Here is a 14,260-nt window from a genome sequence, read left to right on the forward strand (position 1 = left end):
TTAAACCATTTTACCAATATTTTCATGTCATCTTAGTGGTAATTTTCCAGGTACTTGAGAACATAATAATCGAGGCCCTGTGGTTACAGGTTTTCTTTGCATACTCGTAAACTAAATGAATTCTCATAAGGGGCACCTGCTCCCTGAGTCCCCTTCACCCATCCCCCTCCCTGCAGACAACACTTCATAAATCCCATTACAGAGAAAGCCACAGGAGAGATTGTTTATGATGATTTCTAAATAATTATTAAGTGGCTCTCTGAAAATGGACTCACTCTAAATTTGGATAAAACATACTGCATTCATTTCTGTACAACAAATACCAACAACTGATGTAGAACATGAACAAGAGTCAGTACACAGAGCAGAATGCTCCCAATTTTCAAGTATACACACTGATGAAATCTTTAACTGGAAGAAACACATTATCAAGCTTCTCAAACAATTCACTTCAGTTACCTTTGCTCTTTGTATAATTGCTAGTCTTGGAAACAAATGAATCAACCTCCAGACATATTTTGAATATTTATATTCAATAATGTCTTATAGATTAATTTTCTGTGGTAACTCAATAATTAATCAGGTGATGAAATTCAACATAAATAATCCATCACAATTTGAGGCGTGAAGTGATGTTCATACATTAGAGGAAAGAATGACCTTAATTACCCATCATTCAAGCTGTCAGTGGCTCAGACAGCAGCAGCAGCAGGAGTAGTAGTAATAGTAGAGACTCTTGAAGTGTATAACAAAGTACAGCCTTACCCATTTCTTCTAGGACAGGCAATAGAGATGGGACAAATGCATCACACTGGGTGATGAATAAGTAGAAGATAATAAAGGTCTGAATTTGTAAATGCCTGAATTTTTTTTGAGTACGAGTGCCAGTCCTTATTCAATGTCCCTTGTAAATCACACCAATGTTTTAAAAGGTTTGGTTGGTTGGCTGATTTGGGGGAGGGGACCAAACAACGAGGTCATCGGTCTCATCACATTAGAGAAGGATGTGGAAGAAAATCGGCTGCGCTCTTTCAGAGGAACCATCCCAGCATTTGCCTGAAGCAATTTAGAGAAATTACAGAAAACCTATATCAGGATGGTTGGACGTGGGTTTGAACCATTGTCATCCCAAATGAGAGTCCAGTGTGGTACTCAAAATAAGGAGAGTCATATCTTTAAGACAGAGTAAACAAAACATTTTGCAAGCTGGATTTCTATAAACAACACTGGGAAATTTGTGAACGTTCCAAGATTCAACAGACAAGGTGAATAAAAGCTCTGATGCAAGTTCTCATGCACGAGGTGGTTAGATTCATAATAACAATCTATATTGATCTACAGTCACTGTCAAAACATGACATGTTGTAAATTAGTCAGGTATCTGAAATAATGATGATGAAAGGTTTAAAAGGATTAAACTGCCTGATTATCAGTCCTGCAATTCAAAGGAAAATGACAGAAAAAGGTATGACAAGAGAAAGAGAGAACTGTCAGTTTCAGGATTTATGACCATGTCACTGTGGCTGAAAATGTTCATGATGATAGCTTTTGCAAGATAGTTATAAGTAAGATAATACCCAGGCAGCTACGGCCTGTAGCTGACCAATGAAGGATACACCAAGGGTCACCAGAGCCAGCACAACTAAAATGGGGTGAGAAACTAAAATGAGAGGACAGACTAGATAGCAAATTAGCTTTAACAGTTAGATGAACAAAATACGAATATAAAAGTTTACTCCACAGTAATGTTGTCTTTAACACAGAAAGGAGTGCACAATACTGCAACAATTTATTTATTTTTTTTTTTTTTAATAACGTACCCAGTGCTCTACAATGTCTGACAGACAGCAAAGTAAAATTTTAAAACAAACTGAAAAAGTTTCTCCTATTTGCGGAAGAATTCTTATTATTGTAGGGTGTAAAAGTTTGTGGGCAGGAATTACTAACTCAGATCTGTGCATTTTATTTAAAAAAGGAAAAGCTTATAAATTTTCAGCTTGTAGCCACATTTGCAAATTAATTTCCAATACGAATGTAAAATGACTCACTCTATATGATTACAATTTATCATACAAATGATCCATGGAACTTGAAACAAGCTAACTAACTAAAAATGCATGACAGTGCAGATGGAGTACGTAGCCTAAGACCACTAGGGGCACAAACCGCAGCAAGATGTACACCATCCACAACCACCCCGCACAACGGACATTGAGGTGCATTAAATTTTGTTATAAAACCTACTTTTCCTCAGAAATAATAGAAATTTAGTAGCTGCTGTTCCATCATAAGCAAGTATCTGAGGAAAGCCTATCTCAGATCAGACAGTGGGACACACTGTGTAAGAATATGGGCTATCACGAGATGACTACCACAGCTGCATTTAGGGGAGACCTCATGACAAAAAAGGAGCTTTTATCTAACTTTGGTGTGATCATAGTCAGCATAGTATGACAGCATCTTTCCAAGAGGCTTGGAACGAAGTATACAATGCCCTGCACATCCCCTCGACTGCTCTCAGCTTGTGAGGAGTTGGGATAGCCTGCCATTCCATATTTCAGATTTTCAAAATTTGATGTCACAGTTGCAATCGTAGGCCTGTGTCCAGGACACAGAATTCAAGTTTATCTTCTGTGATTGTTTCTTTAACTGATTTGTCAGCAAGTTCGTCTCCCAGAATACCCACATATCGATACGAATGTTACTGTTTTAACTGAAGTCAACTAATAGGTTTATATGCAACCAAAAGATTTTTGGTGTAGCACTGAAATATGGCTTGTAAGCAGATCATTTTGTTGCATTTCTGGTGGAAGTTTTAATATACCACAGATCCTGTGGTATCATAACCAACTATGCCGTGTATAAACTGCATACTTCTCGTGTGAGGGAACACTGTGCACACAGACAAGAGGGGCTGTTGGAGGTCCTCGGATAGAGTTTCTAATCGTATCTCAACTACTCTAACCATTTTTGGGCAATTAATAAACAATATGAGCTGTTGGTTGGGAAACGAGTCAAGTACCACGGATGAGTAGGCATCCGACATATTATGACGATATAGTTCACCGAGAATTGGTGGTATCTGATCCTCAGTCGTAGGACACCAGATTCTACTAGTAGGCTGTCCACAGGGCTCGTACAGAAACTTCCAGTGGCCAACCACACGCCACTGTAGCGGACAGGCTTTAACAGACTCAGTACTGATAGTGTTGCTGACCTGTAGGCAATGCATCCATGATGCAAGAGGCTTAAAAGTAAAGCACTGTAGAATCTATGAAGAACCATGTGGTTTGCAACCTAGGAGATGTTGCTAGGAAAACTGACGGTATTAAGTTTCCTCGTGCAATTTGTCTCAAGCTGGCATACATGTGGTAACCAGGTTAATTTATTATCAAATAAGAGGCATAAGAATTTGAAAGTTTCAACTGGTTACCAAGTTTGTGGGCGCAGAAGCACAGTCCAAAGTTGACAAAAGAGTATTATTGTTTTCACGAGAGAGAATTGATATCCATGATTCAGGGCTTGCTTATCTACTTCCTGTATGGCCTCATGAAGTTGACACTCTGTGCTGTGCAATGGTGAACAGCTCTAATACACGCAAAGGTCATCCATACCCAGTGAGAGAGAGACCACGGGTCCTACTGCATTCACACCACCACTGACCGTCATTGATGGCAAAGAGAGTTACGCTCAGAAATGATCCCTACAAGACACTAGTATAGGTTGCTGAAGGCTGAACCTACCCACATCCAAAACAATCTGAGGGATAGGAAATTCTCAATAAAAGTGTGTAAGCAGCCCTAGAAGACCCCACTTGTGCAAAGTAGACAGAATGTGATGGTGCCAGGTGGTACTATATGCCTTCTGCAGATCAAAGAATACAGGTATCAGGTATTGGCAATGTGTGAAAGCATTGTGCATTACAGATTATAGATGAATGTATTTAGTCTGTGGTGGACTGGAGCGCCCTAATGCCACTTTGAAATTGTTATAAATGTCCTCTGGCTTGCAAGCACCAACAGTTATCAATTACCCATTCTTTCCAATAATTTACACAGCCCTTTTGTTTCAGATTGAGCGATAATTAGTCAAAATTTGTGGGTCTTTTCCCCTGTCTGGAGTGCAGCATGGTGCAGGGAGGGGGGACCCCCTCCCTGTCAAATAAATGCGACTGAAAAATTTGAGGATGTGTTTTATGTTGTCATTGCTAAGGTGTTTAAGCATTTGATTATGGTTTTTGTTTAAGTCAATGGGGCTGTGTTGTGACATTCTACTAAAGCACTATGATTCAAGGCCTTGTGCACAGAAGGATATGAACTTTTGCTCTGCTATGAACCTCTGGATCAGCAAAATAAGTTGGCAGTTACTGCATGAGGACACCTGGGCGAAGTGTGCTGTGAAACATTCAGCAAAGAGTGTGCGATCAGAACAGATATCGCCAGTGAGGGAGATGCCAGGAATTCCTGTGGATGGTGAATGGCAGCAATTGTGGTGGAGTCTAGAAAATACTTGAGACGATGGGGTGTGGGCTATCACAGAAGATATGTACTGTTCCCAACATACCTGCTTGGCCTTTTCTCATGCCAATAGCATCTTGTACCACTCCTCTGATGCCATTCAAGAGTCGCTGTGGAGGTGAAATCTTACCAGTTGGCTTTCTGAAGGGATCAATGTGGTGCATGTTGCACTGGTTGGTGGTCTGAGAAAGAGTGTGATAGGACAGTGCTCACTGTAACAAAGGCTGCCATGGATGGACCACTAGATTAATGGTGAGATATTTGAGCTGCAGACTGTAATGTTTCTCGCCGAGTATGTATGGGCCATACTGAAATGTATCACAGTTCATGTGTTAAGTAGACAGACTTCCAGTTCCAAAATTAATTGTTCCATTTCTTGGTCCCTGCTAGATGTGGTTTTGCTACCCCAAAGAGGATTGTGGGCATTGAAGTACTCCTGTAGGAGGAAAGGTGGACATATCCGTTGCAGCAACTCTACCAGCTTGTAGTATGGTGTAGATCAGTCTGGGGTAGACAGATATTACACACTGTTACTGTAACTAACAGGCAGACACAAACAGCCACAGCTTCTAAGGCAGTGGTTAACAGCACCTGCCCAATAAAGTGTGAGTGTACGAGTATGTTGATTCCTCAAGACACCCTCTCAGCATTAATGCAATTTGTAATTTTTAATAGTAGGGGGTTGGATTTCCGAGAATATTTTCTGCTGAATTGCCACACTGACTGTAGAGTAAGTAGCCATTAATTGATGGAGTTCAGCCATGTGGCAATGGTAGTCATTACAGTTCCACTGAAGGAACATCAGACTGGGATCTGAGAAAACAGCGAACGGGAACCTGGAATATGATTACTTTGCTGCTGAGTCATGTTCCACCTGAATGTGTGAATCTCCATTAATATCCATGGACTTGAACTCTGGGACCTGGTGTGTGTGTGTGTGTGTGTGTGTGTGTGTGTGTGTGTGTGAGAGTGAGAGAGAGAGAGAGAGAGAGAGAGAGAGAGAGGAAGGGGGGGGTGGGGGGGAATTAACGATTGATGGGAGTAGCAGAATTCAGTTAAACTTTCAATTTACCCTTCTTGTCCCTGGGAGGTTTCAGTTTCTGTTATAGTTTCCCAGTCTTAATTCCTTGCACAGAAGATAATAATTCTTTCCTGCAATCCACATCCTGCGGCCACGTTAGCCACTGGTTGATGGTAGACTGCGGGTCTGCTTCGTCCTGTGGAGGCTGGGGGCACCTCGACAGGTATCCTCTTCCCTTATGATGCTGGAGGACGACGAGGCATCTCCAGCTGCTCTGATAGAGTGGTTACCATCAGTGCTGTGGGTTTGGGAGTAAAGGGAGCTGATGTTCTCTCCCTCAACTGAAGAACATGCTCTGACACACTGCTAGTGCCAGGAGTTGCCGTCTGAGTCCTTGTCATAACCACAGGTGTGGATTATGACACAATGCAAGCAAAGTTAAGACACCATATTAACTTGGTGGAGTCATACAAACTTTTTCTTAGCATCTTGTTGAGACAGACGGTTAAGTGTTTTATATTCTTCAGTTTTCTTCTCCCTCTTGAAAACTGAACAGGTCACCAAATGAGGGAGGCGGAATTCACGGCAATTTACACATGGAGGGAGTTATTTGCAAGGGCTGCCCTTGCGCAATGTCCTTCCACATACCCTACAAGTAGCACCATTAGTGCAGACTCTCTGACACTTGAATCATCTAGTACGAGGAAGAAAATACGACCTGACATCTCATCTATAAACCACGATCTTAATATTCTCAGGTAAAACACTTCCATCGAAGGGCAGGATCGAAGATCCTGGTGTCCACTATATTACCTCGCTGGATGCAACAAACAAAATAGACTCCGTGCCGCTCTAGGTTAGCATGCAGTTCATCTACTTATGGTGTTAGGTCCGGATGGAAGGTGACACCTTGAATCCTCTCAGGTTTGTTATGAGGGAAAATGGCAACTGGTATATCCTTAAGCTTGCTACAGGCCTGAAGTGCCTGTGGTTGGTGAGCAATCAATGTTTTCATCAGCAAAGATCTGTTTCTCATCCTCTCTACTGCAACAACTTTTCTGAACCAATCCTCAATATTTTCAATGAAACACAGAGGCTTCAACATTGTGAAAGATTATCTCTCAGTTCTAGAGCATACCAAGAACTGTACACCTCCATTTCTCCTTGCCCAACTCTCATCCCACGATGTAGGCAAAGACAAACACCACTGGGTTATAAGCCTCTGCACTAACATCTCGTTTTCTATCCACTAAGAAGGCCATGTTGCCACAGCCACTGATATAGATCCATTTTATTGTGGATCATCCACCCCGATGCCACTTATGCTGATTGGAGGCTCTTCCCATGAGCACCACCCCGTGCAAAGGCTACCTGGCATAGTAACTGTTGCTAGAAGTCAGATTGGATAAGCACCTACTTCTTAGTTTACATGCTGAGACTACGGCTTGGCATGAGCAGTGCGATTTCTGTGTTCTCGGGGGGGGACTACAACTGCAAGGGTACATGGCAAGGCCCCCTGGCCTCTCCCCAAACACACACTAGGAATTGGCTACCATGCTGGATTTCAGTGCGAATATAAATCCAACTCTATCAGTTGGTGTGGAAGATAACAGAGCACGATGGATCAATTTTGCATCACGTAAGGTGTCCTTCCCCAAACAACTCGCACTTCTGTGAAATTCAGAAAAATGGAGGTCAAAACTCTGAAGGAGTATCATAAGTAATTATGCCAAAAGATTGTGAAAGGAGTGAAAATTGACAGGTCTCATAATAATGGCCGCATCATCAATGTAAAATCTTCAGTAGGTATAAGAATCCTTTTAGTCGCCTATTATGACATGCAAGGAATAACTGCAGGTCTATTTTAGCCCCCGATGCCACAAAGGGAGGCATCTAACACTAATTCCGTTACAGCTCTTTCATAAACAAAAACATATACTTAAAACTGAAAAATTGGTATGGAAAACATTACAAAGCAACAAAAGATGATTATGGATTTTATCATGTTTGAATGGTTAAAATTTTGTACATTAAGACTTCCAAGAATGTACTTTGAATTGGACAGTAAGCCACAGTGTTGTCTTACTTTTGAGATTAAATGCATCCCTGATATAATTTCGAAATATTTATTACCTTACCAATGAAACATAACTAACTTACACCAAAGAAAAAAGAAGAAGAAGAAGAAGAAGAAGAAGAAGAAGAAGAAGGAGGAGGAGGAAGAGGAGGAGGCTTCAAAGATTTATTGATTTGTAAATGTGTAAGTATTACTCACAATTCTGATCCGAATCTTCGATTAGTATCCTGAGCTTCTGGACACACAGCTGTAAATATAATATTTATGTGAGACTACCTTAGAATTGCTTCACAAAAATACAAATACATCAAACATACACCTAACTCCTCACTACAGTAATATATCTTACAGCAAGAGCAAATCATGTTAAATATCGAAGAATCCCCAGAATATTTTCACCATTCAGCAGATGGTGCGCTGATATGAAACTTCCTGGTGGATTAAAACTGTCTGTCGGACATTTGCCCTTTGCAGTCAAGTGCTCTCCTGACAGATACCCAAGTACACATCACAATCTGTTCTCACAGCTCTACTTCTGCCATCCTCCACAATTACCTTTCTTCCTGGAGTGCTAGTCTTGCAAGGTTTGTAGGAGAACTTCTGTGAAGTTTGGAAGGTAGGAAATTAGGTACTGCCAGAAGTAAAGCTTCGGCATGAGGCGTGCTTGGGTAGCTCAGTCGATAGAGCACTTGTCCGCGAAAAGCAAATGTCCTGACTTCAAGTCTCGGTTTTAAACTGCTGCACTCTATCTGTTAGTATTATGACAATACTGGAGGCAGTGTGTGTTGTGTAGCACAGAAATGTTTTTTAAAAAAACATGCAAGCTTGAAGATACCATTGACATAGAACTATCAGGTTGGAGGTGGTAGAGTATTTTGTTAACTGCAGTGCTTTGTACTAACAAATGGAGGCCACAATGTTCAGATCACAGATTTACTTCAAACTCTGTATGCATTTAGTAGTCCATTAGGACAACATAATGTGCAAGTAGTAAGGCATACTACTAGGACAATTTCGAGAAAATCACAAGAGAAGTTTTATTAGTTGTGTATGTACTGGTGTGTTGCGACTGAATATAACACAGTGGCAGTCTAGTGGTTAGTGTTTAACCACTGTAATTGATGAATTGCTGGATTGAGGCCCTGCTCAACATTTTTATTTCAACACTGGTCATATTAGTTCATATATATGACATCTGAAAGGTAACAGAATGAAAAAAAATGTGTATTTGCATGAATTTTGTAGTTTGTAGACACCACATGGTGTTCTCTTTTGCCAGTCTCATTACTTTTATATTTGTCTCCAGTGGAATATATCCACCTTTTGGCTTCTTTTCGGCTGGCTCATTATCCTTCTCATCAGAAAAATCTTCAACTTCACCGAATAGAACTACTTCATCTACTTTGTCAGAATGAATGAGATCTTTGTCAGCAATACAATCTTTTATACTAACATTCTGAAAGTAGGCTAATAAAGATTTTCTCCAACCGCCACTGCAACTGCAGAAATCATTGCTAATGATTCCGTATCAATAAGACCTGGTTCTTGAATAAGACTGTCAGAGTGCACAAAACCAACTTATAACTGATGTTTTGCAAACTGCATTATGCACTGAATCTTCATGAAGTTCATCACCTACAGTAGTTAATGAATTAGGGGTCACCTCCATTTTTGCAGTGAAAAGGCAAATTTAGTGATTTTTAAAAAATAGCACATACACTATTCATTCTTGCTACATTAGCAAGGTCTCAGTGCTACACAAGTTAACTGGCAAATGGGGCTGCTCTCTGTCTCTGCAGGTCAAAGCATCCAGATGCAAAGCAGTTCTGTGTACCTTACTCGATTGTAGCTATAATAGATTTCACAAATCACAAAAGGTAAACACTTTCAAGAAAACTGTGTGCATTTGGTCATTTACTTATTGATAATTATAAATACAATATTAATCATAATAATTAAAAATTAATAAACAGCCAAATATCAATGGAAATCTAATACTAGTTCATGCAAATACACGTGTTTTCTTTTATTCTGTTACTTTTCAAGTGTCATACATTTGAAACACTATGACAAATGTTTAAAAAAATATGGTTACAGACCTCTACACCTAACCACAAGACAGCCGCCATCTTGTGCTCATAAATGCTATGCACTAGTACATATTCAACGCACAACACTTCTCTTGCAATTTTCTCGAGAGTGCCCAAGTAGTACACCTTATTACTTGCACATATTTGCTTTCCTAATGCAGCACTAAAACTGAACACAGTATGAAGTAAATCTGTGATCCAAACGCCATGGCCTCCCCTTGTAAGATATAAGAGTACAAGACTTTTTATTTAAATCCACGAGGCATAGTCACAATCTGCAAGTAATGAGAGTTGAAAAAATTTACGCACACTTAGCAGTATACATTTTTAAATCATGCATTTAAGTATTAAGCATTTGGCGTACATAGCAATTCATGTTAACTGGCGAAACTTGTAACATACTACTTGGTAACATAATGCAATGAAACACAGAGTGACATCATCAGTATACATGAATCTGGAGCTAATACAAGGTATGTTCAGATAGTAAGTGTACTAGTTTTTCGTATTTTTTAAAAGAAAAGATGTATTTGAAAAAAAAAATTACATGATATTGTTGATTATTTTTCCACATAATCATCACCCTGTTCAATGTATGTGGTGAGCCATAGCACAAGCTTCTTTACGTCCTCTTCAAAGAACTCTGCCGCCAGCTCCTTCTCCCACTTTGTGCATGTGTTTGTCAGCTGAAAATTTAATTTTACTCATTTGTGGCTCCAGGGAGATGAAAATATGATACCCTGAAGACGACAAGTAAGGAGAATATGAGGGAGGTTCAAAACATGGCAATCAACTGAGTCCAAGAGCCCCTTGTGTGAAGGCTGTATGAAGATGGGCATTGTCACACAACAAGCGCACTCTTTTCATCAGCATTCCCCTCCTTTTGTTCTGAATGCTCCTTTTGACTTTTTTTTAGGGTCTGCCAATGTCGTCGTGCATTTATGATCTCTCCATGAGATGGGAATTAGACCAAAACGATGCCTTTTCGATCCCAAAACACTGAGTTCATAATTTTTTTTTTTTTTGCCTAAAAATGTGGTTTTGAATTTTTTGGCTGATGGGGAATTGGTGTGATGCCAGTGAGATGACTGTCTTTTTGTCTCAGGTGTGTAATGAGCCACTCATGTTTCATCTTGTCACAATAGGGCTCACAAAATCCTCACCTTTCAATTAAAGTCATTCAAGAAACTCGCGGGTGCAACTGACCTGATTTTTCTTGTGATACTCTGTCAGCTATTTTGGGACCCATCTTGTGCATAGTTTCTGGTATCTCAGCATTTCTGTGAGTGTCTCATATGAGAGAGTTCGAGAGATTTGTGGAAACACTGTAGAAATTTCATCCCATGTCAACTGATGCTCTTCACAAATAGTTCACCGATTTTTTGCACCAACTCCTCAGTTAAAACAGAAAGCCTTCCACTCCTCTGACGTCATGACCATTTTTTCTGCCTCCACTAAACTCCATACACCACTTAAACACATTTGTTCTGGTCATAAACCTTCACCGTGACCCCTTTTGATTCACAAAAATATTTCAGTTGGTGTTATCCTTCTGCAAGTAGGAAGCACAACATAGCACGTGGCTTGCACTTGGTGGGATTTCTTACCAACACCTTCTACACAACTAGTCACTACAATGTGAGTTTATGTACTACCATGTTTCTGTGATGCATGTTCTGGTCAGTGTTGCCAACCCTCAAGAAACACAAAACCACAGCCTGTTATGGACACAGTGCACTTACTGTCTGAGCATGCCTCATAGTAAGAAAAATTAGATATGCACACTATAAATTGTACAGTCACAGGTCTGCCCAGGAATCGAGAAAATACATGTTTAAACAGGAGCAATACACAAGGAAGTGAAACTCAAGAATTAACAATGATGAGCTGAACGAGACTCACAAAAATTAAATGAATGGAACTAATGAGGATGAAATCAGTGAAAACTGTGACATGAAATAATATCTGAGAAATTCATTCAGAAATGCTGACCTTTTAATGTAATGAATTATGTCAAGACAACTGAAAATTTATATCACAAGAAATTTAAACCTGCATTTTGTACTTATTGTGACAATTCAGGATATCCAAGCATGTAGCCATCACCAACTTTCATTTTCATTCATGTTACCCTCCCAGTACTCCTAAATATTGCAATCACTGGTTCTCCTACAACATACATGAGAACAGCACCAATGTGGAACATATTTAGTGGAAGCACCACAGTGTTCCAGGATCTTGGTCTGACACAAATGTTCATCTGTAATGACATATTAATTATATTGGAGTTCCATCACTTTTGCACAGATTTCCCTGATATCATTTCATGCCAATACATTTCACTGATTTCATTCACACTCATTCCTTTCACTCCAATTCAGTGAATTTAATTTGACTGATGTATTTCCTATGGCATGGTAAACCAATGTGAGAGAGATGTCAAAGAAGCATACGAGAGGGTGATTTGTTTACTTTCGTGGCTTTAGCTTAGTAAAATGTGGTTGGTTGGTTGGTTTGTTTGTGGGATCGAAGGGAGCAGACTACTAGGGCCATCAGTCCCTTTTTCCACAAACTTGAAACACCCACAAAGAATAAGAACAAACAATGGAGATGACACAGGACAAGACAGACACAGACAGAGACCAGAAAAAAGTAATTAAAATCACACCGAGTGTGACGTAAGGAAAAGCCAACCGCCAAGAAACACTAAAAACCCCAGTGTAAAATGGTAGGCCAAAGACCAGACTCAACACAAGAAAAACAACAAACACTTAGGTGAAGTGATAAAAACCCCTTGCATGAATAAAACTCAAAACTAAATCTGCCATTGCAAAGTCATTTGATAAAAGTGCAGGAAGCGTATCAGGCAGCGCAAACGTCTGCCTGAGCGGAGTTAAAAGCGGGCAGTCCAACAAGATGTGGACCACCGTCAAAGCTGATCTGCAGCGACATAAAGGTGGGTCCTCGCGGCGCAATAAGTAGCTGTGTGTTATCCAGGTGTGGCCAATGCGCAGCCAGCAAAGGACAACAGAGTCCTTGCGAGAGACCCGCAAGGAGCAGCGCCACGCACCGGTAGCCTCTTCGATGGCCCGAAGTTTGTTGGGTGAAGGAAGGGTGCGCCATTCTTCACCCCAGGTGCAAAGTACCTTCTGCTGCAAAACTGACCTGAGGTCACTCACCGAAAGGCCAATCTCCAAGGCTGGTGCACTGACAGCCTGTTTGGCCAGCGTGTCAACACGTTCATTTCCCGGGATGCTGACATGACCCGGGGTACACACAAAGACCACAGAGCGGCCACAACAGGCAGGAGTATGGGTGGACTCTTGGATAGCCATCACCAGACGAGAGCGAGGGAAACACTGGTTGATAGCTCGTAAACCGCTCAGGGAGTCACTACAGAAAACGAAGGACTCACCTGAGCAGGAGTGGATATACTCTAGGGCGAGAGAGATGGTGACCAGTTCGGCAGTGAAAACACTGCAGCCAGCTGGCAATGAGTGTTGTTCATAATGATCCCCTAGAGTAAGAGCATAACCGACACGAACCGTCAGTATAGACTATGTCAGAGCCTTGAAATGCGGCAAGGATTGAAAGATAGCGGCAGTGGAGGGCCTCAGGAGGGACTGAGTCCTTCAGGCCCTGTGCCAAATCGAGCCGAAGGCATGGGCGGGGCACACACCATGTGGGTACGCACAAAGGGGCCCGGAAAAGATGTGGGAGAGGGAAAACCTCAAGCCCAGAGAGAAGAGCTCTGACGCGAACCGCAATAATACACCCTGACCAGGGCCACCGTTCCGGAAGATGGACGACCGACTGAGGGAACAGGAGACGATAATTGGGATGCCCAGACAAGCTACAAACATGTGTAGCATACGTGGCCAGTAATCATTGGGGCCAGAACTGCAATGGAGGGACACCTGCCTCCACAAGTATGCTGTTGACAGGTCTTGTCTGGAAAGCTCCAGTGGCAAGTTGGACCCCGCTGTGAAGGATGGGGTCAAGCAACTGCAATGCGGAAGGTGGTGATGAACCGGAAGCCAGGCTCCCATAATCTAGACGGGACTGAATTAACGCCTGGTACAGCCGAAGAAGGGTAGACCGTTCGGCACCCCAGCTGGTGTGACTCCAGCAACGAAGAGCATTAAGATGCCAATGCACGTCTGTTTAAGCTGCCAAATATGAGGGAGCCAAGTCAACCGGGTATCAAAAGACAAACCCAAAAACCGATGTGTCTCCACCACAGCAAGAGGTTTGCCGTCAAGATAAAGCTGTGGCCCAGGGTGAACAGCGAGTCGCCGGCAGAAATGCATAACGCAGGTCTTGGCTGCCGAAAACTGGAAGCCATGCGCTACAGCCCAAGACTGTGCCTTTTGGATAGCGCCCTGCAGCTACCGTTCAGCAGTTGGAATGCCAGTGGAGCTATAGTATAGACAGAAATCGTCAGCACACAAGAAAGCTGAGACAGACGTTCCCACCACCGCAGCGAGCCCATTAATTGCAATTAAAAAGAAGCAGACACTTAAGACAGATCCTTGCGGCATCCCATTCTCCTGAA

At 41.6% G+C, this 14,260-nt stretch overlaps 1 protein-coding gene across 1 annotated transcript in view; it reads right to left on the minus strand.

The window, feature by feature from the left end:
* LOC126471106 (AP-3 complex subunit delta-1) overlaps positions 1 to 14,260 on the minus strand; it is a 258,217-nt gene that overhangs the window by 126,488 nt on the left and 117,469 nt on the right. Inside the window, exon 11 of the mRNA XM_050099184.1 lies at positions 7,814 to 7,862. Within this exon, the coding sequence (XP_049955141.1) occupies positions 7,814 to 7,862 (49 nt within the window). The remainder of the gene's footprint in view (positions 1 to 7,813; positions 7,863 to 14,260) is intronic.

The sequence above is a fragment of the Schistocerca serialis genome, chromosome 3, assembly GCF_023864345.2.
Source record: "Schistocerca serialis cubense isolate TAMUIC-IGC-003099 chromosome 3, iqSchSeri2.2, whole genome shotgun sequence".
Taxonomy (NCBI): Eukaryota; Metazoa; Arthropoda; class Insecta; order Orthoptera; family Acrididae; genus Schistocerca; species Schistocerca serialis.